At 44.2% G+C, this 27,996-nt stretch overlaps 1 protein-coding gene across 2 annotated transcripts in view; it reads right to left on the reverse strand.

The window, feature by feature from the left end:
• The window catches only part of ATF6 (activating transcription factor 6), a 76,623-nt gene that overhangs the window by 3,510 nt on the left and 45,117 nt on the right, over nt 1-27,996 (reverse strand). For both annotated transcript variants that reach the window (XM_066556210.1, XM_066556209.1), the window contains exon 15: nt 15,756-15,840. In XM_066556210.1, coding sequence (XP_066412307.1) covers nt 15,756-15,840 — 85 coding nt within the window. The remainder of the gene's footprint in view (nt 1-15,755; nt 15,841-27,996) is intronic.

A 27,996-nucleotide genomic window follows, 5' to 3' on the forward strand; every position in this document is an offset into this window, starting at 1 on the left:
CCCCTTTTTGTCTGGAGCAGGAGCTGCAGAGGGGGAACTCCCTTTCTGCAGCTGCACACATGGAGCTCCCTCTCACACAGCAGAGCCCCAGACTGCTTGTGACACCTCAAAGAGCCCAGACCACACTTAGCATGTGCAGTCACACCTAGAAATTAATGTCTTTTATTTCCCCTTCTTCCTCTGCACATCATTACTGATGGAGTTTGCACTGTGTAACATTCATTACAGAACTGTTGTACTTGAGCCACTAAAGTATGGGAGTAATTGAAAATAGGTTTATTTAAGAAAGCTGAATGTTTCACTTTCTGTAACCCTCTTGACACTGGGGACCTTGAGAAATTTCTTCACCAGTTTATTAACAAAAAACCCTAAAATGTGATCTCTCAAAAGAATTAACTGTGCCTCATTCCCATGCTGACCTGGCTGATGTACTTGACTGATGTGGTGACACTGGGCAATACCACTCCCCTGACAGAGCCCTGGGCACAGGAAGACCTTGAGCAGCACACAGGACCCCAGTGTGGCCCCCAGCCTGGGACATCTGCTGCCACAGGAGCTGCTGGGCTTACAGGCTGTGCACATGGCTAGCATCTGCTGCCTGGATTTAAAGGTGGGAGATTATTCCCTGCACAGACAGTGTGCCCAGGAATGCAAGAGCTGAGATTGGATTTCCAGGCAAGACCAATCCTTTCAGAGCCAGAAGACTGCCATTTGGCTGGGTTTCCTTTCTGTGCTCAGGAGGATGGAAGATCACCTAATGGAAAGCGTATGGACTGGAGGAATGCAATATACATTACTAATTTTTACTGTTTTCCTGAATTAACTCTGACTCTGGATGACAGCTGAGGACCGTGGCCGGACCCTGTTGTACCCCACACCACCTGCAGAAGCCATTAGATCAACCATGTCTGGTACAGTAATGAAAGGCAGGAGCAAGCCCTTGCTAAGGGGGCTGAGAGCCTGCAAGGGAAATCAAAGCTTGCACCTGCAAGGAATGAAATGGAAAAAGCTCTGTATGTGCCACCAAGAGACTGAGGCCAGGAGCAGCTGTGCAAGTCTCTGTGCCACTGACCCAAATCCCTGACAAGCACCTCACCCTTCCTGGATGCTGCACTGCTGATAAAGCCCTGCTATGACATGCAGGTGCCATGTCCCCAGCTGGGACCCTTTCAGAGGCCATTCCTCCAGGTCACCCCTTCTCTCTGCCTTTGGAGGTGCTCTTGGCTCCCACCCACAGGCTCAGGACCAGTCAGCAGAGGGAGCTGGGCTGCTGGTGCCACTCAGGAGAGGGGGCTGGGAAGGGGAGCAGAGGGGCACAAGGGGAAGCTGAAGGGCACAGAGCCTGGAGCCAGCAAATGGGCACAGATGGGCTCCCTGTGACACAGCAAGCTGGAAACAACTCCTCAGCTCTCATGCTGTAGTTGGATGGAACCCCAGCTATGGGAGAAACAGTGCTCCAAAGCCACAAGTGGGTGAGGTGGGATGGGATGGTGGCCAGGGCCACAGGAAAACATCTTGATAGTGCAGTGAGCTTCCCTGACTATTGGCAGCCAGCATAGAGGGCTATCATTAAGTTCTGGGCATTGCACAAGACAGAGGAGAACAGCAATCCCAAGGGCTGCCCAGGCAAGGCAGGGAGCTGTGCTGTGTGGGTGGCACTGGGGAACCAGCCCAGGCCATTCTGACCAGCTGGGATCCCGATCCCACTGTGCTGACACAGCTCCCTCCCAACAAAACGTGCCAGGATTAAGTAAGCCAGAGCTATGCTACCCCATGGCAGGAGGAGCTGTGTCTTCTGAGTCCACCACAGCGGCGAGAGCTGGGACGAATCACTCCCATGATGAGCTTCTCTGGCCAGGAGGCACACAGGGGATGCACACCCCCCCACACAGACATTCACAAAATACCCAAATCCTGCCCTCGGCCTGTGAGTTAGCCCAGGAGTTAAAGGCAGGTTTGAAATCAACATCTGATTCTTTCCCTTTTTGGGGTGAAGGCATTGAACTGCTGCAGAAAACCTCTGCAAAGGCTTTCATCTCACAGGGGTGAGGGCAGCAGTGGGAATGGCTCAATGCCCACTACAGGCATTTCCAGCAGCCTTTCTCATTACCCTTAGCTCCAAACAGACACAGAAGAGGAGGTGGGATGTTCCTCAGACACCACAGTAACTGCTTGGTGCTGCTGCCAGGCACCTGGACCAGCTTCATTCTAAGGAGGGGTCTGAAAGCAGTGGCAGCCCCAGAACACCCAGCCCACCCCAGCTCAGGGAGGGGCTGATGCTCTCTGAATGCCCATGTGATGGTCCCAGCAGAACAACAGGCGAACGTGACCTGAGTACAGCTGGCACAAGCCCCTGTTTGGGAAGACTAGCTCACTGTCATTGCAAAAAATGATTCCACACAGCTCAGTCCTGAGCTCAACGCCATTAAACTGCTTCATGATCTGGATGAGGAATAAACAGCATACTTAGAAGATTTCTGGAAGATGCTAAACTGGAGAGATTCCAATGACCTTGGAGTGGCTAGATTGGACGAGACTGGAATTCTGATAAAAGAGAGAAGCTGTCCAAAATTTTCAGAATGCATTTCAACCACAGCCAGAGCTGGAAAATGGGTAAAAATGGGGCCAGGCAGAAGTACTACAGAAAAACCTTGAGGACTGCAGAGGATCACTGTGGATAAGCCAGCAGAATGACAGGATTAGAAACAACAGCTCGACTGCAAGAGAAACAACTTTGACCAAGTTTCTAATGATAATGAAATGCAAGCCCTGAATGAAAGTACCTTGGGGACATGAGAGTATCTTCATGATGAAGAGTTTTTAAGGAAAGGCTAGAGGAGCAGCTGCCTATCAAGCCCTTGGGTACCAGAGCTCCACAGACACTTGCATTCACTCCTGGTCCTCTGGCCCTGCCCCTCTGTAAGCTGCAAGTTCCCACTCCTGACCAGAGCTGTGGTCAGCCCCTTCCTCAAACACCGCACCTCGAGTTGTGGGTTCTCCACTGGACTCCATGGTCTGATCTGATTCCCAGAACAAGCTAACGATTTTGCCTGGTGATTCCTGTGTCAGATCATTCAAAAACAGCCTTGTCATGCTTTCTCTCCTTCCCCTCCCATGCAGTACCAACATCTGGAGGCACCAGAGGGGCAGAGGGTGGGTTTCCAGAGGGGCTGTGCCCAGCACTGAGCTCAGCAGGTGCCTGTGGCTGATTCCTGGAGGGGTCAGCATGTGTAACCAGAGCTCAGACCAGCCTACACTGCCCTGCTGAGCACACAGCCACCAGCCCTCCCAGCAAGGCACAGGTAGCAGGGTGTCTGTGAAGCAGAAGTGGCAGCCCCAGGCTGCTGCCTGCTGCTCAGGTGCTGGCTGGAAGGTCAGCACTGCCAGTGTGCGTTACGCAGGGCTGCCCAAGGGCAACGCTGACACACAGTGATCTTCACTGTCCTGAATTACTAATGACTGATATTTTGTGGGATTATGTAAATGAAAACAGATCTCCTGTAAAGGAGAGATAGATTAATAATAGATTAATAGAGAGATAGATCAATAAATAGATTTACTGCTCCTCTTTGAAGTTCAGAACATACAGTTTTTCACACAGTGCAGACTCAGGCTAAACAAGCTATCCTTGCTGGGCCAAGAGCGTGTGCTGCAGTTAATTATTTGTTAACAGCTTTAAAAGCCATGCTTCAGATGCCTGACTATTTCAAATTAATAGCAAAGGTAATTGTGCCAAGCGTTGCAGCTCTGACTGCACTTTCCCAAAGAGCCTTACTGGCTCTTGCAGGCTGTACCAAACTCCCAGCATGAGCTTGGTCTAGGGAACAGAAACCTAAATCCCAGTGCTGCTCTCTCTCTAAAAATAATCATGTTGCAAGATCCAACAGATGAAAGCTGAAGTCTGCAGTCCAAACCAAAACCAAATAGGGCTGAGGGCATTAACTACTGCTAAAAAATATTGAGGATGATAGAAGATTGCCTTCATATTTGAAGCACTATATTTTTAAAACTGTATTACTGAAAAGGCCATAAAACCAAAATCCTCCTTCTTCCCTCAGTAGCACTGACATCCATCAATCAGTTGGCTGTTCAAATGTCTGTGAGATTGAGCACCTACTTCTATGGGAGATACTCTCTCAGAGAAAGGAAGAAGACAGGCAGAGGGCTTAAAAGGCAGGCAATGAAACTTTTGTTCTGCAGTTAGTAAGAACAAATGGTGATGTCTGCTCTTTCCACAGACTTCAACTTCACACATATTATCAGGCTGTTTGGCCCTATGGACACATCTGTCTGAAAGAAGATGTAATTCTAGATAATTTATCCTTTCCTACTTACATCTTCCCATCTTCCCCAAAAAGCTTTGCTGCAGCAAATGTTCACTGTGAAAACTGGTGTCTGCAGAGAAACTGAAACAGAGCTCCCCTGAAAGGCCACCTGAGCTTGCTGGACTGTTTCAAACACCATGGAAAGGTTTTACAGCTTTCTGAAGGTGCACTCATGCCATATGTATATTTATAGAGCCTTATTCTACCAGAACTATAAATTTTACTTTGCTCTAGGCAATATCACAGTGTATTACCAAAAAAATACTCAGTGGGACCAATACTCTATCATTCAGTGAGGTCCTCAGTCCTCAGACCCTCGTCTAAGGCCCTAGCTGCCTTTGAAGCAGATAACCCATGTGCCAGTACCTACTGGCTGCTTTCTGAGTAGGTGACTTTAAATGGTCAGAACCTGCCTGGCTCTGTATCTGCTGTGCTCACTGAACACACATTTAAGGTGCTGTCAGCCACACAGATCTGGACTACATGTCCTTACTCCTGCTAAGGTACATGGAGGGCAATCACTTACCCCATCCTTATTTAACTACCTGTCTTTGTCAATAAGGAGAGAGAATCATGCCCTCCTTGTGTGGGGGGTGGGGAGCAGAAGGTGACTTTGCTATCCATGGAACCAGTTTAACTGATGTCAAAATAGGAGCCAGTGAATCACCCCTGTGTAACGTGATCCAAACCCACCCAACTCTATTAAAGCCATGTTTGCTGAACAGCTACTCACACTCTGTACTTTCCACAATTCCTTCTAAAGAGGGAATTACCAGTCTGTGTCAGCATTAATCTACACTTGGAGCCTCTTCTACAGCCCATCTCTCACAGCAGCAGAAACCAGGGCAGCTTTCAAAGAGCCACTAACATGCTCCAGCACCTGGGAGCTTTGTGCGAGCTGCACCAAGCTGACAATGATAAAGTTTAGCTTTAGGAATGATTTAGCATCTAATTATCCAAATAGTTTTTATTGTAACCTGCCCAATCCAGAGCTTATGTTTAGGGTAGCAGGGCTCAGAAAGTATGAGCCTCAGGAGTTGAAGGCACCAGCTGCACTCTGCTGCACTGCCTGCTGAAGGGCTGCAGCTGTCCCCACACATAACTCACAGGGCTCTCTCTACATTGTCACTGCAGCAATCTTCCATCTCATCTCCGTTGAGAAGCCCTGACTGTCCTACCAGCACATCTGGACAATGTTTCCATCTGAAGGGTTGGTATACACTACCAAATAAGTATATAAATGAAGCAGTATTACAGACTAAAAATACGTTCACTGCAACCACGCAGCAGGATTGCTAAAACATTTACAGATTGGATTGTTGGACAGGATTGAGGCAAGGGAGAAAGTTATAGTGTGACCCAAATAACTTCCCTTTTTAAAAGCCAATTTCCACTTGGAACTACTCCCAAACAGAGCAGTTGCAGTGGTCTCACCTCTGTGAACTCAGCTGTCCTCAGTCCTGGGCACAGACTAAGTGAGATCCTGGCATTTCAGTCTCCAGGTCTCTTACCTCCTCTCCAACTGTGAGCCAGGCATCTCTAGGAGTACAGAAACACTGGATCCACACCATCAAACTCACCCTGATAAGCCATGAGCTGACAGCAGGAGACAGGGTCTCTCTCTTCATGCCCAATCCATTGGAGCAGTGGTGTCAGGGGTCATCCAAGGGAGATATGCACAGGCATGAGAGGTAAGCAAGAAAACCAGAGGAAACAAGCTCTCAGTGGCCTCTGAAGTAAATAATGGAGCCACCAGTGAGTCTGGCACTGCTGTGGGTGAGGAGCATCACCTGCCCTTAGCTTATACCACTGTGTGGTTTCTGGAAGAGGCCAGCAGCACCTGTGAGCAATGTGGTCAGTGGCCAATCTGGGCCAGCTGGTGCTTTCTAGTACCTGCTCTAGACTGGGAAGTCTCAGGGAGAGGGAAGGAAAGTTGGCTCTTCCCAGGGACCGTGTCCCACTGGATTGCCCACCTCCCTTTTCAATCTTTCATGCTGCATCACTTTCTCTAAGAGAAAGAACATGAGCTACTGAGGAGATGGCCCAGTGTGGACTCAGTGTGATTGCTATCGTTTTGGAGAGGGAGCCAATGGTCACCTCAGGAAGAGAAGATCAGATTCATCAGTGTTGACCCTCGCAGGCACTTGATTTAAAATTCCCTCAGATGGAGTATTTCTCAGAAAAAGAGAGACATTTTTGACAGCTCTGGCTGTGTATATGTGTGTTGTTGGCAGGGTAGCATTGCTGCAGGATGACCCTATTTAAAATCTAACCATCTGTGACAATGCTAATGACAAAAGGCAAAAACCCAAAGAGAAAACAAAGACATGGGTAAGGAGTTCTGCTGCACAGGAAACTCTAGGGAGTGAAGAAAGAGGCTAGAGGAAGAGCAATGCTCTTAGTCAGAACTATCCCATGCCCACTTGGGAGGCACTAAAAGGATAAACAAACTTCCCACACTGCCTGCAAATCCAGACCTACCCACTTTACAAGACATTAAACTGCACATAGGAGAGTAGCCTAGAAAGGCATTCCAGTAAAGGCTTCTTTCAAGAACTAGGGCTGGAGGGCTTGTCCCAGGACCAGGGCACTGTTCCCTCTGAGTGCAGCAGGGACTGAGAGCCATGGCATCTCCCCAGCACAGACCTGTGTATGAAACTACTGGTAACAACCCCTTCACTGCAAAATGAGACCATCTGTTTCCACCTTTTAGAGGGACACTAATCTGTGAGTGAGCCTTCCCTCTTGTCCCACAAAAGCTTGCTTCCTTTCAGCAGTCTCAAAGAATCATATTTTCCCAAGGTTTCTGAACACTCTGTATGTTGCTGTGCTGAAGGGAGCACCCTTATCCTCACTCACTCTCCCTCTGGGGCCTCCAATGGAGCACTAAGGTAGGGCTTTCCTCTGCAGGAGCTGTGCTTTCTTCCCAATCTGTTGCATGTGCCAGGACACACTCAACTCTCACAGATTCTGTCAAGTGGTGCAAAACTGAGACTTTGGTTGAAGTAATTTTTTAAAAGTTTGCCTTATTTGTCACCTGCCTGATATTTATACAGCCTCATTGGTTAATACCAGCACAAGAACACTTTACTCCTTCCTTCAGCAGTGCTGATTTCCACTTTAAGTGCTCCTTAACACCTTGGTCCTCCACAGGCACTAGAGACTTCCTGGCAAGCCTCCTCTCAAAAATATTTTTACTATTTCTTTTACACCTCAGGCATGATGTTGCTCAGTATCTTTTTCTGGCTTAACTTCTTATGGTTTGACATTTAGTCTGCCAGAAATTATCCTCTTTTTTTTTCCTATTCTCTCATTTGGCTACAATGTCCATTGTTTAAAAGATACCTTCTTACTTCTATGGATTGACTTTAATGCGTTACTTAAGCCCATCGTATTTTTTTAGTCTTCTTTTGAAGATTTTTGCAATGAGCTTTTAATCTTTAATCAATCTTCATTTGTCAGCATTTTAACCCCACTAGTTTTTCCTTTAATGTTTTTCCATTTTATTTAGCCCCTACCTTTGAACTGTGGCATTTCAAGTTGCAGGCACTTATTGATAAAATTAATTTAACTACTGGACTTAATTTTTATTTTCAAGAGGTAACATCATGTTTGCATTGACATAGACCTTGCGTATCACCCAGTATCACTTGTATCCTGGTGTTAAAGTGTGTCACTGATTTAAGACTGCAGGCCAGTGAGAGCCTGTATTCCCTTACAGTTGAAATGTCTTTATAGCTTGGACGGTATCCAAAGAGTGAGCCGAATTTTCCACCTGTCTAACTTGAGTACATAAAGTTACCTCATTTATTTAGATACTGCAATCAGCTCTTGCTTGTAGAAGAGTATTTTTAACACCATCTTCTGTCTGTGTGGGGCGAGCACTCTCCTGCCCATGAGCTTCTGTGACTCAGTGCATGTGTCAGGCACCGATGAAAGCACTGCAGAGCCTGAGTGAACGCAGCGTGCTCATAAAGAGACATGGCCCTTGCAAACATTTCTGTCTCCCAGCTACAGCAACAGGAGATTTACAGCTTTCATGTGCAAGTCCTGCTCTGATACAGGGGTGCCTCCTTTCCCATGGAGAGGGGCAGCTGGGGCTGGCAGTCATTTCTTCATCTACATTCACCCAGAAGGTGTTTGTGCTAGGCGTGGATATAGCACAGCCTGCTCCTCTGGAGCTGCTACAGACTCAGGCAGGATGGAGGGAGATGATTTACTTTATGAAGTAGGGAATGAGCAAAAATGTCCTTCAGGAACTCAGGATGTGTTTTTCAAATAGTTTCCAAGGCCAGAAGACGCCCAGGAAGCACAGCAGGAAGCACCAGGGGTGAGGTGGGCTGTATCAAGAGGTGAGGGAAGTGCAGCCTGGAGGACAGACCCAGGATCTGAGGAGCAGGGAAAAGCCTCCCAGCCCTGCTGGCAGGAGTCTCCTTAGAGACTAACCCAAACATTCCAACAGGCTCTCTCAGACTGTTTTCACCAGTCTCTAGGTTTACTCCAGTGATGTTCTCAAGACAGAACTCATAAATGTGAACCTCCTCTACCAGTTCTGTTGCAGCTTTTCATGTTTTTACAGGGTGAGCTCATTATGGGTAATTATGCTTCAGATCACTGCAGAAATAGAGAGTTACCAGAGTTGGCCCACGTATCACAAACATAAAACTGTTTGCCACCTATAATTTCACACCAAGAGGAATTATATAATCTTGAATTTACAACATTTGAAGATACATTAAGGCAGATTGGCTGGGCTGGAGGCTAGAATTACAACATCCGGCACATAGCATAACATAGCCATGATGGCAACAGTAACCTCACAGATTGAGGTGAAAGTTCCCTCTTTGCTTTGCAGCATAGCTCTCAGCACAGTGGTCTCTGTGAGCCTTGGAAGAGCACACGCCCACAGCAGCACCAGCATGCAGGGCTAACAAACATCCAGGAGACACACACATGCTCATTTCAAACCAACTCTGCAACCCCACACTGGCATCCGTGCTGCCAGCCTATGGCACAGGCTTCTTTTTAATGATACTTTGTGTATTTTACAGAAGTGTATCATTCCTATGGAAAAAAAAAATCTGCTGTAACAACTCAACACTGGCATTGGAAATACTAAATACGAAGTCCAATTAATTTATGACTAATTCTCTGCCCCCTTGGCAGACGGTGTGTTCCCAGCACAATGCCATCTGCAGCAGTACCCTGTCTGCACAGAGAGCACCAAGCACGCTGGGGCTTGGCCTGCTCTAGCAAAACCCATGAGATAACTCTTTTTTGTATTAATTAAGGGGCAAAAGGCACTGAAGATCCTCTGAAATAACCTTCCTGTTCTTTTGAATGCATAAAAATAGATTACTCATTTAGTAATTTAGGTAAACAACTTGTTATGAAAATTCATTAGGGAATAAGCCTTCATGATTTCATTTCTTGTTCGTTTCCTGTCTAAATAAATAAACATGAACTCAAGTGACACAGATTCCATTACTTTTGCGCACAGATTCTTGAATGATTTCTTTCTTACTTTTTAAAATAATTTAATCTCCTCCCTTCTGTCAAAGACAACGTATTAACAAACATGGCTGGGGAGAGCAAAGCCTTTCAAAGGTAACAGTTGAAAACTTTTATTTAGGATTTAATCTAGGCAATGATCAATTCTGATTCAAAGAAATGTAGGAAAGTTTGAGGAATATTTTGTTTTGACAAACTGCACTTCTACGTGACTTTGAGAACAGAAACACGAATAGCAGCATCTTACAAGATTATTAAAATCTGTTGTTAAAATTTCTTGTTAAACAATGTTCTGCCATCATTCCAATCCTGACCTCTGCAGCACAGCTTTACAAGAGCACGGGAGCAGAGGTACATCTCTGACATTGGAAAATCCTCCTAATTACAGGAGAACCACAGTAATGGTGCTGGCCCATGGCTGCACACAGGACACTGCAGGCTCTCCCTCTGTCCCAGCCGAGGCTCAGGAATCAGCTGCTGCAGTGAGGTCTAATCACACCTCTGACTCTTCCTTCCTCTGACTTCATCAAATGACTTTTATTCCTCAACTGGCAGCTCAAGAAGCAAAAGAATGGCAGTTACAAAATGACTGGAATGATAGCATTGGAGACATTCTTAGATGTATTTCCCTACATCCTGTTTAGAGAACTTGATGGACTCCCAGGTGACTTTCCTGAAAAACCTTAGCAGTCACCCTTCTTTCATCTCACATCTAGGTTCTAATCCCACATACACAACTTCCAGAGTCTTCTGGTCACACACTACATCTTGTAAGGCTGTGCTGAGTTCTCAGCACCTTCTGTTAAATGCAGATAAAAAGCAGAAACACTGAGGGAAGTATCTCTATATCTCATGCTTGTGCAGCCAAGAGATGTGTCCCCTATACCTGGGAGAGTGGCACGAGCTTCCCAGCCTGGTGCCAAGGACAGCAGCTGTGAGAGGGAGCCATGGGCACCATGACTTGGCTTTTAGGCACAGGGAGAACAATGAGGGACAACAGCTATGGATAGCAGGGACCATCACCCTCCTGGAAACTGCTCTGGAGCTATCCAAAGCAAGAAAGAGGCTTCCCAAAATGTCAAGCAGTAACCTTCAGGGAAGGCAGCTGCTGTTCGGTCAGATACATGCTATTTTAGACCTTCCTCAATGACTGACTGCGAATTCTGTTTCTTGCTCTGAAAAAAGGAAACACATCTTTTGTTTGCTTGACCCTGAAAGGCAGAGGAAGTTGAAGACTTTATTTATTCAACCCTAAGACATGGGAACTTACAGACCATTGTCACTTCCCAAAGAGCTTTTGTTTTTATTTTCCTCCTCAGCCTGTGTGGGTTCTGTTTGCCTTGCAGATTTTTCATAGACAGTTTGCTACCAGCCTGGGACATCTGTGACTTGCTTGCACATGGTTGGCAGTTGAAAGGAGGTTTTTTGTAGCTGCAATGCAAATAATTATGCTGCCTGATGGCAGAAATCGCTCCAGTTTTGATCAAAAAGCCTTACCACTAGATTTATTTTCCACCTTTTTAATTAGAACGTATATTATTTCAGAGCACTTTTGAAGTCTGTTACCTCAGTATGATGATGGATGGCAAGAAGGAAAGCTGATGGAACTGCTCATGAATCAGAAATTGGCTAACACAACAGAGCACATGGACTTTGCTGAAGTCAGCATTCCATTCCATTTCTGCCTTTGGGAGATTATTTTGCTGTTGGATTTCATGACAAAAAGCAACCCTTAGGAGAAGAGGGCTCCTTAAGAAGGTTAAGGAGGGTCAGGTTATCGAGGGTCACACAAACAGCTATCTCAAAGGCAGACTGAAGACAAGCCCCACTGGGCTTCATCAGACTAAGGACCTATCCAGAATATTTATAAAAAAATCAAAACTCTCTCTGTCATGGCTGCTAATTCCAAGAAAATGAGCCTTAGATTTCACCAGGGGCTTTCTCATCAGGTTTCTCACTTTTGTTTTCGCCTAGAGTGCAGACACCAACCCCCAGTTTAAAGAAAGTGAATGATGGAAAAACTTTCACATATAGGGAACTGTTTTGCACAGGGATCCTAAGAAGAAAAAAGGCCTTTTTAGTCTCTGTGTTGCTGCTAAGGAGAGAACACACCTGTACAGACACTTAGAGCTGCTCCTACCTAGAGCAAGTGCAAGCTGTGAGAGTCCCTCACCTAATCCCAGGGGAGAGAACTGCATTCCTGAAAGGGGCTTCTTGGGCCAAACATCAAAGTGGCTCTCTGGCACTGCCTGTCCTCACTCCTGTGTGCTGCACAGAGCAGCAGTCCTGCTGGGCTGTGCTGGGCTGCAGAGCTGCAGGCATGCTCCAGACACAGAAGGCTTGTGCTCAGGGTGGGCAGAGTGGCTCAGCTACACTGTTCTCTATAGGTTACTTGGATCCAAAGATCCATGTTGCAACATGCTGCAGTTAAATAAATAGAGGGCTAATGGCAGATGGTTTCACTTAAACTTCAAGAAAGGCACCGCCTATATGTCAATTTGGAATTGGTGTAATGAGCCAACAACATTCTGAATTAAAATAAAAGCAAATTTAGGAATGAAACCTACTGGAGACTTAACTGGTCTCAAGTGCATAGTTAGATTTCTAAAATAATAGCTGCAATCCAGCATAACAAACATGACTTGCTTGAAAACAAAAGCCTGAGTTTAACTGTAGATTGCAGTTAGTTTTCATTCCCATGAGAAACTGCAAGATATTTCTTCTTGGAGTAACTTCTCAGGAAGGCACACCAATGGTGCCTCCAAAACCACACAGAGTGGGACTAGGACTCCCCAGTTCTGCGTATTTCCTTCCAGGTTTACCAATGCTGAGGCCCTTAGGTACCATCAGGCAGATTTTCTGTGAGTACTGCATGTGGTCACTGGGCAGAGGCAGGTCAGAATTGGGCATGGCTGGCTGCAGGGGCCAAGGGCAGAGCTGTACCATGGGACAGCAGCCAGCAGGGACATGGCACAAGGGCAAAGGACTGCTAGAGCATCTGGGGAGGCAGAAAAGGAAGAGTGCCAGCAAGCACTGACTGTGAACTGGGGGATGGCCTAGCAAGCTTGGAAAGGGGCTATGACCAGGGAGGAAGAAGGAAAAGGGAGTAGGAGGCGGAGGATTACCATGTAACAATGTATAACAAGTTCCTGTACTTAGAAAAAATTAAACTTACACATATTTAACATATCTTAACACACTAAACATATTTAAATTGGCAAATATGTTTCTGTGCACCCGGACAGTGAGGATCTGGTTCTATCCTAATGCTCTCTGAGGGGCGTGGGTGATTCAGGCTGTGAGAAGAAGCACATGGCACGTTACAAGGTAATGGCTGTTTTTACTCTTTTCCAGCATAGAGCAACTGAATACTTGAAAGCAAGTTTTCACCTGGAAAATTAATAACATACTGCTATTGCCTTGTACAAGATCGACAAGATCTTCTTTTAAACTTTGATCTTACTGACTGCACACACGTGCACGTTCACATCAATTACAAGATTGTCTCTTGACATTTTGTCACTACCTCACAGCACAAGGACTGCCACCTTCCTCCCAGAAAACTCTTCAAGCTGTAACCTTGACTCTGCTTTGTACACTTATGGAAACTGCCAGATTAGTCTTGCAGAGCCATGTAGGACAGCAGTGGACAACCCATTCCACTCTGTACTCATTGTCCATACCTGTTCTCTGTCCCTGCAGCCAGTGGTGGGAATGGCTCAAGCCAGCTAAAGGCAGTCTCTAGTGGGCCTCAGAAGGCACCAGAACAATCTAAGTGTGACCAGAAAAGGGTGACTGTCTGCTGGGAAAAGACTGTCCAAGTAGTTCAAAGGGTTGGTTCTCAACTGCCCTGTCAGGTATTTCATCTTTGGAAACAGTGTCATGGGTAAACTTTAGTACACAATGCAAATGATCACAAGCAAGTGATGAAGTTCTGAAAAAACTTCAAAACAAAGACCCCTTCATTTTATTCCTGTCATCTCCTCTGCCAGGGTCGCGGCAGTGAAAAAGAAGGGCAAGAAAGTGGCAGTAGAAAAGGTTTCCCCTCTTGCACAGAGATCTGGCTGAGGCACAAGGTAACAGGGGACAAGTTCTTACACTGCAAGTTTTGCCAATTTCTCCAAAGGAGACTCGTCCTTTTCCAGCAGCCAACTCTCTGCAGGTGCACAAAGAATTAAGGTGGGCTTAAAAGAACAGCAGACAGCTGGGAGGAAAGCTCTGCTGTCAGCTAAGTCCCAGATGCTTGTGCAGATCAACTCCAGTCCCCACAGAGGCAGAAAAGGGTGGAGAAGCAATTTTCTCAAAGTACAGAAATGGGTTCTTCTCCAGACAGAACATTTTAGGGAATCATTTCCTATGGTTATCAATAGTCAAACTGAAAATCAAGCCAAGTTACCTACTGGCTCTTGTTTGTCTTGTAACTTTTTTCCCAACACCTGGCTGGGTGTCACAGAGGAACCCATGTTTGATGCTGTTGTTTACTTAATGCTATTCTTGTGTCTCATCTGTTTCGACATCTCTGCCCAAATCCCTGGACATTTTTTTTATTTCCTGGATTATGCTGATGTTCCAAAGAAAAAATCCCAAAGAACTGATGAAAATATAATTTCACAATGTTTCATTATTTATGGATAAGATTTGTCACTGGATTCTGATGCGTATTTTCCAAATTATATTTACTCCAGCAAATGAAAAGTTATTTCAAGTAAAAACAGGACTCAGTAAAATGTTACGAAGAAATAATTTGTAATTTAGAAATAGTGTTTGTACTTCAGTGATAAAGTGCCCACTCGCATGCGGGCAGGTCAGCCAGAAAAGGATTTTTGTAACAGACATAAAAAGGGAGTTTCAGGCAGATAAATGCCAAAAATAATTTTGATACATCTAATAAAAATTCCCCTAGGATAGCTGTACAGATTATCACACTCGGCTGTACTGCATGGGAAAGTGCAATTATTAAAATGCTGAAAGCCTGAACTGATTCTTTTTTTCTTAGTTTATGGAAATTCGCATCAGCAGATAATGTTTTCAGCATGCTGGGATTTAACAATAACATTTGGGCTTATGATTCACATGTACTGTAAAAGACAGATGTTTTAAAAAAGCATTATGTGCACAGTTGTTCAAAAAGTAAAGTTTACACTGCTCCAGGTTTCTCAATGCCTTTGATGAATGTGGCAGTGACCCTGTGTCCCAAGGCATGTCCCACCCTGGCAATTCCTCACCATCTGAATTCATGATATATTTGAGTAGGTCATGTCCTGTCTCTCGTGTGGGACTGAAATGCTGACCCAGAACATTTCTGTGCACTAATAAGCCCGTGCCCCAGCGCAAAGCTGTTTTCTCTGCTGTCCTGCAGCACCGTAACATGATGATTATTAATCCTGACCAGGCAGTGCTGAGAGGTCCTACTCACACTGAGTGTTGTATAACAGCGTGGTAAACAGCTGAGGAGGGCCAGGGAAGGCAGTCAGCATCCTAATAAACCAGCAAGGCCAAGGAATTTGCCCTGCTAAGCAAGCGTGGGAGGAACCCAAACGAGGAGATGAGGACAGTCTCCATGGGCTCTGTGAGCCATCAAGTTAGAGAGGTTAAATCCCATTCATGTAACCCTTAATCAGCTGGGTACAAATCACCAGGACAGGATGGCACCCTCCCCGTCCTTGAAGGAGCCACAATGCACAACTGCTGGCCAAGTCCCCACCTCTCCTCAAAGTCTGGGTGACCAAGCATGGGAGATTTGCCAGTACTCCAGCTCCAGCAGGGACCCTGGCAACTAAACCCCAGTAATGATCAGTTTGACTTCTTTTGCAAAGCTGTAATGACAGACATTTGGCCTAAGTTTGCTTTTCATGTATGAGTCAGTCACATCTCTTTGAAACTGTTCTCTTATCGTTCCCTTACTTCTTTTGCACTTACCATTGATGTTTACAGCTGGCAGCACTATAGACATCTTTGGTCTCCTGGTCTTGTTATGTGTGGTGGCTGGCAGTAGCAGGTGGTCCTGGAAAACAGCAGAAAAGATGTGTTAAATCTACTCTCAAAGCAGAGAGCTGGGAAAATGACTTTCCATTCTCTCTTACTGGCATTCCACACTGTACTGTTTACAACAGCTCAGAAAATTCATATTGTTGAGGGAGTCTTCCAAAAGTCACAGCAATTGCTCATGCTGTGTAACCAAGAAGAAATCCCTACTGCACGCAGCAAATATGAAAAAGCCTTGATCATGTTGAAAGAGATGCAAACTACTATTAAGCCCTCATTCAACAGAGTGCTTATGTATATGATTAAAGTAATTTAACTTGACTTCAATGATATTTAAACATATGTTTAAGGACCTTGCTGAATTGAAGCTTTTACTTGCACAGCTGTTTACTTTCTATATAAGTCATCTTGCTCTGTGAAGCTCTACACCACATGCCTTGTGCAGCAGGACTGCACTGCTCAGAGCTGGACTGGGGTGTGAAACACAAGCTCTGCTGACAACACCTTCCAGGGAAGTTGGATGGTGAAGCTGTGCTTTAGTATCTGATCTTTCCTGGGCGCTGCTGTAAGGCAGCAGAAACTGCCCTGGCTCTGACAGTGGAAGCTGCCTCTGCAGGAAACAGACCTGCCCTGGATACAGACCTGGCCTGCAGGGAGAAACACAGCCTTTCTCCAGGGCTCTTGTGCTGTTGCTGAACTCAAGCTGCTCAACTTGCAACCTGGAAAAATATGGTTCTTCCCTTATCAATGGAACTTAAAAGCTGCGGTCCAGGCATCTCCCATATTATTAAGCCAGTTCGATGCTCTCCTTTCATGCTTTCCCATGCTTTTCCCATACAAACATCTCATACTTTTGGGCAAGGTTATCTTTTTGACAAACTGAATTAGACTTCCTTCAGGATACATTAATTTATTAATGTCAGGGTAACTGTAATTTTGCCATTTTAAAATATAAACACTACAGTGTTATATGCAAGATTTGGGGAACTGAGTTACACACAAAGTTAGGTGTCAAATATGTCAAGATATTCTGTAGATACATTGCAGAAATATCACTATCTTTCTCTTTTTTTCCCATCAAAAATTTCCCTCCCCCAAAACACTAAATGACTGACCATGAGAAGAAAACATTACTTAAATAAATGTCTGCAAAAAACATCTTGGTAACCAAAACTATAAAACCACTCTGGTATAATTCTCAGATCACATATGTAATTCCCATTTCACTTTTGAACCACTTAAGATTAAGAAAACATTCACTAAGACAATGAACCTTACATAAAAACTCTTCTTGAAATCCAATGTTCCCAAAGGAACAGGCCTAAGATAAGATGTCCATTAAATTACATTTTGTAACAATGCCCTTGCCACAATTTGATGACTATTTTTAGCAGACTTAAAAAAATGCTTATACTGTTTGATTTTTTCCTTTTTCAATGCTTCTGAGAGTCCATCACTACCTACCAAACCACAAGTACTGCACAGATGATCACCTGAGAGTCATTACAAATAGCAACTGCTTTTTGCTAACCTATCTGAAGACTGGTGCATTAATCTATGCTGCCTTATAATGGCACCTTTATTTACTGTGTGTATAAATTGTATTGAGAGCTACCACAAGGATTTTACAGTTGCATTCAAACCTGTTTTGGAGTTGCTGCATAACCTCCCAGTGATTCAACAGCAACTCTGGAGAAAACAGACAAACAAAAAGCTCTAAACCCAGACTGCCAACAGGAGCTAATGTGCAAGATGCACCCATTGTCTGGAAGCTGCCCATCTACAAAGAGACATTTTATAAATCTGGAATTGGTGAAATGTATCCATCTCTCAAATCATCTTTATCTTTCATAGGCATTTTGCACCAGTGCAAACTTGCAAGTTACCTAACTACCCTCATTCTTCACTGAAGTCAAAGGGTATGCTGTAGAATATCAAATATTCTGACCTTAGTTAGCCACCCACAGCATTCTAAAGCCCAGAAGTCTTCAAGCAGTCCAAACCTTTTATTTGAAAGCAAAACAAAATTAATTCTATGCCACAGAAATGAGTGTACAGATTAGTGATTTGGAAGATATCAGACATTTAGAAGCACTGTTTGAATGCATTTCTAAAATATCATGTGCCATTCTGAAGGATGCTGAATTGCATCCCAGAAGGGGCTGTCACACTCATCCCTAATATTAAACAGTAGACAAAAAACCCCCAAAACAAACCTAAATTAAAATATTGTTTGTGATGTTAACACATGGTATAAAACTGAAAATTAATAAAAGCAAAATTTGCAAGTCAGCATCTGGCTCAGGAGCATGAGTGTCAACCAGAGGCAGAATAAATCAGAACTATTACCCAACAACAGACGGCTTTGGCTTGGAGCAGGAGCTGCACTTAGACGACAGTTTAAACAGACTAAGCAGACCTGAGACTGCTGGCAGAATGACTGGAAAAATATCAGCCTGGAAAGAATATTTCAAATGAGATCCTTGCTTCAGCATTCTCATTTTTCTTTTGATCATCTCTGCAGTTCTGTGATACAGATGGACAGATAGATACAGATACAGATACTAAAAATCCAGCCACGAACACATTACCTTAATTCAGTTAAGTCTCAACAACACATGGGACTGCAATAAGGATTCTGAGGTTTCTTGTGTATCAGATCAGTGTTATCAGGGCTCCAGCAGGGATAAAGCTTTTGAGCTTCATGTACCTCTAACCCTACAGCCAAATGGCAATGGAAATCCTGTCCCACTGTGCTAGAACATTCCAAAAATACTGCTGCTCCTGCAGCTTCAGCCTCAGTCCGTGATATGTGGTTTGGTACCCAAAGTTGCTCCTACCTAGATGCATGAAAATATGGAGACGTTTTAGGTTTCATTTTCTTTTTTTGTTAAAAAATTGGTTTTAACTCTCATAGTTTTAAGGATGTAAACAAACCATCATCACTGCATACCATGAAGATTCATTAAACAGAGGAAAAAAATGCTAGGCATGGGTTTTTTTGATTTAATTTTGTTTCTTAAACTACCATCACCTCTAATCCGGACTCTTGGCTTTTAAATTAACAGAACTGGCAATAGTGCTTGTTTTGGCTTTTGCAATGCATATCCCATCAGCCACAGCACCTCCCAGGGAGCAGTCCTGCACCTCCTCCATTCCTGCTTCATTGTGAGACAGAAACACACAGGAATTAACCCTTGCAGTATGCCCACGACAGAGGAAAATATTCCAGGGACTGTTTGGAGAAGTGGGGCAGCCATTTCAGGGAAGCTCACGTGACACAGGACACAAAGGAGAGGACTTCCAGCCCCACAAGGCGCTGCACTCTCAGCATGAGCTGTCCTTCCTCCTGTCCCAGGGGTTTCTCTCTGTCAAATCAATTCCCCTAGATTTTTCTTACCTTCTTAGTGGTTGTGCTTAGGTATGGATAAGTATTTTTCAAAAGGCTTTTCTGAGGTCTTAATTAAGGACTCTTGATTGAGATGTGCTTTGTTAGAGCACATTTAGCACATCTGCCTGTGTGAACACTGCTGGTCATGCTGCTGCCGAGGCTCGGGCCCCTCTGGGGGGCTTGTGGACCATGTACCCTGCAAAGTACAGATGTGATCCATATGGGAGCCAAGGCTCCAGGACGCAGCCTCCGCCCCACTTCCCACAAAGACTTTGTCAAGATGTCCCAGTGAGCCCTGCTCTTCATTAAGAGCTTCATCTCTGACAAACCTTTTGCAAAAACAAAGTGACATTTGTTGCTTTACAGCAATAAAAGCTCAGAGGAGACTGGATTAAAATACCAAAGGAAAACTTTAATGTGCTATTCTGGTAATTTGCCTTGATTTACCATGGCCTTGGAGACCTGCTCTGTGCTAGAATGTTGCAACAAAGGCAGTTGACAGAGTAGAGGGGGCAAGAGGAGCCAGGCCTGCCAAAGGGCACTCTGTCACTCTGTCCAGCAGCTTCCCAAGGCTTCTTACAGCGAACAAACACTGGAGCTGGACATTTTTCATCTCCATTTATGACTAAGAAATCTCCCAGGGAATTGTGTGCCTCAACCTCTTCCAGCTTGAATCTTCCTGCTGTGATTCCAGGACCACATTACAGCTGCTGCCGACCCAGGCTGAGCTGATGCCTCAGGTTTTAGCTTTTATATTTTTCATATTCTGTGCTGCTTTAGTGTGTAGTTCTGAGCTTCCTCTCTTCACAGAGTAGCTAGACAAAACAATTCCTTCCCTAGCTTGGGACCAAGGAGAACCACCCAAATCTCAGGCCCAAGAGCACAAACAACATAGAATGAAGAGAGAAAAACAAGAAGGAGGGGACTGCTAACCGTAAAGCTGGAACTGGACAATGAACTGCAAGATGCAAATGGAGCAGAACTGATCAAAGTGAGAGACCCCATGACTGTTTGTGCATTTTGTGACCATTTTGGTTCATCTTGGGTGCAGCCCTGGCTGGGCTCTTGTGCTGCCCAAGGTGGATCCATTGAGGCCTTTAATAAATCCCTGCTTTATTGTTTAACTCTGTCCAGCCTCTGTTCCGGCTCAGCCTTCACAAGGCATCAGAGGAGCTCTCCACATCCCATGGAGGGGCTGTTTTTCTTTAATGGCACAACTTTTGGCAGTTTTCAACACCTCCTGACAGCTTAAAACCATATCTGTTCACTATCTGACCACACCTAGTGAGTGACAGAAAACAAGTGCTTTTCTGATCATACCAAAATTGTGCATCAAATCCATGCACTGTCTTTTGACCCTATTTTTTCTGAACATCTCAGAGATTATGAGTCTGACATGACACTGGACCCTCTTTACAGGTATGCTTTTGACAGTACAAAGAATGTGCAACAAAAATATGCTCTCTCAGGCCCAATACTGCATGCCACTTCAGAGACTGATTCATAGTACCAACACTCCAAGGAGCTGGACTTCTTAAACCCCTGGGTTGGCAGAGCCCCTGAGCCAGCTTTTTTTCCCACAAACTACAGATTTGACACTTCTTTAAAATTTCAGGATCATTTTTTCCAGCTTTTTGCTGTTACCAGAGATGTGATGTGTCTGTCCTGTTCTCCTACACAGGCCAATGACCTGGCCCTGAGCAGCATCCCAGCCTTTGGCACACAATTCCTGGCCAAGAAATGGTACCTGAGAACTCCATTCTCAGAAATGCAGGGCTGGATGTCAGCAGCTCTCCAAACATGGAAGGAGGCTTCCCCAGGGAAGAGAACTCACCAATGTGCACTCAGAGCCAAGAGGCTCATCCTCATCTACCCCAGCAGCTCCCAACAGTGCAAAGCACAGAGCAGGATGTAAATGGGAGTCAGGCCTTGGCATTTCTGGTTTCCTCATGCATTTCAAAAAGGACATGTATGAAAGTTTAGAAACTTGTAGAGGAAATGGCTGTATATTTTCATTATTGATTCATTTGGGAGATGGCAACCATCCAGTGCCCTGAGGTTACACCATGCTGGATGCAGCACTGGTCCATCTGAATATGCCAGAAGTTCCTGAAACACTGTCTTCACCGTCAGTGGATGTTAAACTGGGCAGAAATGCAGAGGGGAAAGTGCCTAAGGAAACATTTCTGACCCTTATATCTGAAAAGCATAGGGATGTTTTTGAGAATAGAAAAGAAAAAAAAAAAAAAAAGAGAGGAAACCAATTAAAACCTCTGCACAAACTGTGACTCATAGCCACCACTCTAGCTCATACCATACCATAATTTAGTAAAGCTGGCTTGTTTTTAAAGTTGATCTGTTGAGTTTTTTTGTTTGGTTGGTTTCTGAGTTTTTTTTCTTAGAAATCCAAGGAGATTTACTTACCTCATCATGGATCCTTACAGGGAATCCATGACATGAAGAGTATGGAAGCAGGTGAAAAATGGGATAATGACTGCAAGGAACCCACAGAAACCCCACAATAAAATTTCACAAGGTATCAGCCTCTCTGCAGCAACTCTTGGCAGTACATCCTGAGAGCAGCTTTACCACTTTGAGTTTAACAATGCCATTTAATTTAATTTGAAGTTGTACCAGTTCTACCTATGTTAACCTTGATGTTAGCCAGCACACATTAACACAGTTTGAGTTTGCAGCACATTTAAAGAAGAGAGTTTGTAATTGAGAATTCAACCCCTAATCATAGCATCTAACTACTTTTCTAGGTTTTAATGGATGGGGAGAAGATTGTCCCAGAACAAGAAAGCTCCAAAAAGTAGTGGGAATAGAGATTGTTTTTCTGCTTTCATTTTTGCCAGAATTGTTCCTTTTCACCCCAGTGCCATTTCAATCCCTGTATTTCTGTGCACAGGTGGTTTTTACAGCCTATTCTTTGCACACAGTGATGGAATGAAGTGATGAGATATGATTTTTAATTTAAGTGTTTTACCAGAAATAGCTCAATCCCACAGTCAATAAAATGTCCTCTAGTGTAAGATTACACCTTTCTGCCATTCCCAGACAAATTTTCATAAATAAAACCTAACTGCACTTTGGAACAACTTGTAGTCACTGTCCTGGCAGAAGAAGGAGTTGCTATCCAGTTTAGCTCCCACATGAGAGACCTTTTAATGCAGAAGTCTTTAGTGCCTTTTATTGTAAATTGTGCTACTGCCAGATGTGATATGGGCTGGACTCCAAAAGCAAGCTACCTGGAAAGCACCTCACTGTGAGTCAGAGGGCCTTGTGAAAATCCCAGAGACCTCAGAGGAATGGAAAATTCACCCTGTCACAGCTTCCTTCAGAGGAGTTTCCCCCTCCATCCAAAGGCAGCACTGCTGCTTGTCCACAAGCAGGGCTCAGCTTTGGAGAGTTTTCTCTGTGTAAAGGAGAACCAGTAGCAAAGGATCTCTCCTGGATTAAGAACCTGAAAGGTTATGGAGACTACTAAGGATAACAGAGACCTGCTGGGTTCACAAACATGCAAAGCACTGTGAAGGTGCACAAAAGGCAGCTGTAAAGCAGGTGTATAGAGGTGAAAAATACTGACATACTGTTCAGTTTTTCTATTTTCATGGTTTATAATCCCTTTGTTCAACATACAAGGCCAAAGAGGAGGAATTATGTCTTAAGATAACACTGAAATGTGCTGGTAATCGGGTATCTATAGACTCTACCCTGTGGGCCTCTGGGAAGGCACCATGTCTCCCTCCTCCAGGAAGCAGAACATGAGCATGCTTCCAAAGACAAGCTCATCAACCTGTCCTACTGAAACACCTATCTTCACCCTGTTAAAGTGACACCAGAGCAGCAAAATTACCAGCTCTCTCAAGCTTCTGTTCCTCTGCAAATCCCTCATTCTAGAATTACCCGAGATGAACCTGCCTCATTTCTATCTAAGCTATTTCAGTATCAATTTTGACTTGCAAGACATCCAAAAAAAGAAGCACAACATACCATCATCCTTGCCCTGTGAATAGGGAATGCCCCAGGAAACCATAGTTTGCAGAAGCTTGAATGGAGCACACAAGTATCAGTCCAATTGCAAGGGAGAATGAGGTGAAGGAACCCCATTTGGACTTTATTTCTCTGTTAAATGTGTTTTTCCTTGTAGTTTTGTCCTTTTTGATTTGAATAGGAAGGAAAAAGGCCGTGTTACCACGGAGGGCACAGGACAGAGACTGGACAGAAATCCTGCCAATTAAACTTGCCTGCAGAACTGCTCTGCAGGGCCAAAAGTAAAGAACAATGCATGCATTTGCTGTGATGTAATTTTGGTTTGGCAGCAGATTAAAAAAAAAAAATCCTAAATGCAAAGTAAGAGGATGTGAGGGACAGAATTCTATGTCTAAGTGAACAGTTTTGGTTAAAATTGTACAGGAAGGTTCTAAAGTATTCTTGAAAATGCTTTGGTAATTTCTGGGTGTGTTATTTGTGGAAATTATCTGCATTTCAAAACAAAGTGGAAAAGGTATGACTTCTGTGTCTCAGAGAAGGAAAAAGAATCCCAGCTTGTACTGGTGGGAAAGTTTCTCCATTATGTTTGATAAGGATCAGGTTTTCTTCTAAAGGCTCTCTCAATCTAACCAGCATCATAAAATTACAAATGTTTGCTTCTAATTATCTGAAAATTATGTTTCTCTGCCATTTTCTGTCCTTCCCAGAGGCTACAGAAGCACAGAAATGCAGTTCATCTGTAAATCCCAGCTGTGTCTCTCAACTGTCTTTGCAGATTTTACAAACTTGTAAGACCCAAAAGGAATTAATTGTTTTATTACTATTATCCATAAAAAGAAATACTCCTCCTTCTATAATTCACTGCAGCAGAGCTCTGCTTTTGCATAGCATCTGCAGGCTGTTAGTTTTGCAACTGCAATCTGTAATTGCAAAAACGTGTAATTTAGATAGGGCATGTGAATCCAGTCCAGTAAAACCAAAAAGGATATAGTCCAGATTCTCTGCTTCTCTCACAAAACACTAACTGAAAGTTTCTATACTTGTCAGCATGACCTCAGGTCTTCTACAGAAGACAAATCCTGGATTCCCAGAATTGCTGCTCTGCTGGAGACTGCCCCAAAAAGCACACACAACCCCAACCATAGAGGAGAATGCTCCTATCAGCAAACACGGCTTTTCTGCTATTCTGCCTTTTGCAGCCCAGCCACCCAAGCACAGAGGTAGCCAGTGCACAAAACCAGTGCAGTTCCATGGGTACACTCTTTAGAGGGGAGTGGGATCTCCTCAGATCCCATTCCCATGAAACAGAAGCTGCATGGCTAAAGAGAAATTGATGCCAGGCTTTCTCCAAATGCTGGCTCAACGTAACACTGCAGTTCCAAATCCATTTGCTAATACAGCTGTCCTCTGCTTTCTCTTCCAGCTGACTTCAAAGGACAGTGAAGTACTAGAACACTTTGATCTCACTTTGTGATGAGATCATCCTGAGAGCTCTTCAGAGCCCACTTGACAATGCCACAGCCTACTCACTGTCAGCAACAGCCTTCTTCCACACAGGAGCCTGGACCGGAGTGCTCCTCTAAGCAGCATTTCCAGCATCCATAAGGACCTGGGCTCAAATTTTCAAGTCTGTCAAGAACATACTTCTACCTTGCCTTTTCCCTGACTTGCTGACCTCTCATGAAAAGACTATGTGAGAAAGATGTTGATAGCAATCAGGGTTATAAAGCTATCAAAGACAGCAATCAGGGTTAAAGACACACGAGAAACATTCAGGAATAGCTACACAAGCTCAGGAAAGGTCACACAGCCTGTGACTGAATGCTCTTCTGGCAGAACAATTTCATTTCAAGGCAGGAGAAAGGATGCTTTCCTAAAGTGCAAAAATGCCCACACATGCAGGCAGCTGGGAATTCAAAAGAACTTTAAAATCCTAATCAGAAACAACTGCTAAGTAGAGTCAAGACTTCATTTTTTTTTTAAATCAAGGCAATTAATTTGATCACAGTGTGTTCAGTCCTACAACACATATGGCACAAGAGCCAGCCCTAATCTGAAATTACTGTCTTCTTGCCTTCTGCAGCACCAGAAAGAATTTAAACCTCCCATTCAAGCTCCACACTATGCAAGACAGCTGCAAGCCAAGAAGTAGAGCACTTGCAGTTGTCAATGCAGCAGACTGGGCATCTCAGACAGCTCAGCTAAGGAAGCTGAGACAGTCAGAATTTGGACACAAGATGCAGGATTCAATCTGAAGGGCAACTTTTATTAAGTAGATCCAAGCATGTTCCCATGCAAAGAAAAATGTTATATATATTACTGGTGTACAGGTGAATATACATTTAAAGCTTCAAGTAAAAATACTACTAGACTGCAAAACTTCATTTTACAGAAGCTGTTAATTATTCTAAAAAGTGTGCACAATAGACACATTTGGCACAACAGGACCCAACTGTTCATTAGCCCAAAATCTGAGCACACACAGATGCATTCTTGAGTCGAACACCTGGGATTTACCTTAAAATATGTTTTACTGTCTTCAGAGAGAACATACATTTCCTTTGCAGTCAGGATATCAGGTACTGGATTCGGATCTGGTTTGAGGGAACAAAATGATGACTGCAGCTTACATCTCACAGTCATTGTGACTTTCTCCCTTTCCTGATCCATCCACTGATCTGTGATTGTTGTCAACTTGCTGGAAATATATTCACTGGGAGGGGTAAACAAACAAATTGAAAGCAAGGCTAATGCCAAGAGAGAATAAATTAAGTCTAAATTAAACTCAGATCAAACCCACAGGGAGCCAAACTCAGGGTGCTCCTCTCTCCTCTCCCTGCTGGGACAGCCCCAGCTTGCTGCCGCTTGCCCTTGAGTGCCTGTCCTGGTTTCAACTAGGAGAGACTTATTTTTCTTCTTAGCAGCTGGCACAGTGGCTGTTTTGAATTCATGTTGATAACACACCAATTTTTTGGCTGTTGTTGAGAGTTTACCCCAAATCAAGGACTTCTGGCTCTGGCATGCTCTGCCAGTGAGCAGGTGCACTGCTGGGAGCCTCGACAGCTGACCCAAACTGGACAAAGGCACATTCCACACCACACAATGTTGTGTGCAGTACACAAACTGGGGAGAACTGGCCAGGATTGCTTCTTGGGACTGGCTGGGCATCAGTCAGCAGGTGGTGAGCAACTATACTGTGCATCATTTGCTTCTCTCCTCTCTCTCCTTTCCATTATAGTTGTTACCACTTTTATAATAATAATTATTTTATTTTAATTATTAAACTGTTTTTATTTTACAAGGTGTACATTTTTTTTCTCTAATTCTCCTCCCCACTGGTGGGGAGACAGGGCATGAACAAGTGGCTGCATGGTTCTTATTTACTGGATGGGGTTAACCCATGTTACTGCCCAAGAGCAGACAGTGGCAGCTTGATTCACATTTGCAGCCAGAGAGATGCTGCTTCTGAGAGCACAGCAGATGTACAGGAAATTAGCAACAAATCTTTCCTAATTGTGGAAGTTGCATCAATTACACAGAAATACATCAGAGGACTGGAAAGTCTGGGTTAGAAGTGTTTGCTGTCCCTCAAATTCTTGGAAAAAGCAACTGACTGTGAGCTAAGTTTCTGGGGATCTCCTCCTCCCCCCATCCTTTAGCCTCATATGCTCAGGGTACCTGAATCTCTCTCTAAACCTCTATGAAGTTAACTCCAATGAGATGGAGGTAATCACCTCCCAAGCAGTAGCAAGAAATTATGTTTTAGGTCACCATGCTGATGGTCACAGGCAGAAAGCTGTTTTATAAACAGAGGCAGTACTTTTACTAAACTGCCTTTGACCTCGTTTAAAAATACAGATCTCATTTGCATTGCCAGTACCTGCTGGGTAAAGCAGCTTTGAAAGCACCTTTCTATGGAACCTGAAGAACTGGGTCCTCTGATTTCACTGCTGAAAGCAGTTTCTCCTTCCTTGCAAATCATGCCAAAGCTGAATAAAAGAATACCTTTTAATAAATATAATCACCCCCAATGCAAATGCCACTGCCAAGCCCCCAAGAACAGAGCAACACAGGACATAAGGAAAGAAACACATGGAGAAAACACAGAAATAAACACTCTTCTCAGTCACCAGTAAGTTGCATTTTTGCCTGAACCCCCCAGCTTTACTCAGAGCTCTGCAATGACTTGATCTCAAAGCTGGGTCTCTGCACATCCTGGCAGCAGGGACAGGCAGAGTTCCTGGGCTGCCATGGTTGCACAGTGGTCTGGCACACTCAGGCCATGGCTGGGGCTCCAAAGCCAAACTGCCTTCTGTTTCCCTCAAAATGCTGGTGCACAGACAACATGGTTTGAATATCAGGATGCAGTGGGCTGAATCCAAATTCGATGGCAGCATTTTAAGCTGTGCAATGTGTATTACATTACAGCTGCTTGTTGGAAAGATGTTTCTCATTCTGCAGATCCCAGGCCATCTGTATGGCTAAGGATTCATCAACTATTAATAGCTTCTTCTAATTAAAGAGATATTCAATATAATAATGTTAAAGAAGTTATTGCCTCTGTTAGTAATAATCTCAGTTAAGAGAGTATGAAGATGAAGCTCCCTTTATTTTTTTTTTTGCCTATTGGTTTGTATTTAGCCCAGCCCAATGAGCTTCCTTCTTTTCACATTTGTAGCTAAGTTTCACTTCTAGGTTTCACTTCTAAATCTCAGTTCTGAGTCCAGATTTTTTGCCAAACATCTGCTCTGTTTGAATTTCTAGTCTTGCTGAGGAACGCATAAATCA

The sequence above is a fragment of the Molothrus aeneus genome, chromosome 9 (assembly GCF_037042795.1).
Source record: "Molothrus aeneus isolate 106 chromosome 9, BPBGC_Maene_1.0, whole genome shotgun sequence".
Lineage (NCBI taxonomy): Eukaryota > Metazoa > Chordata > Aves > Passeriformes > Icteridae > Molothrus > Molothrus aeneus.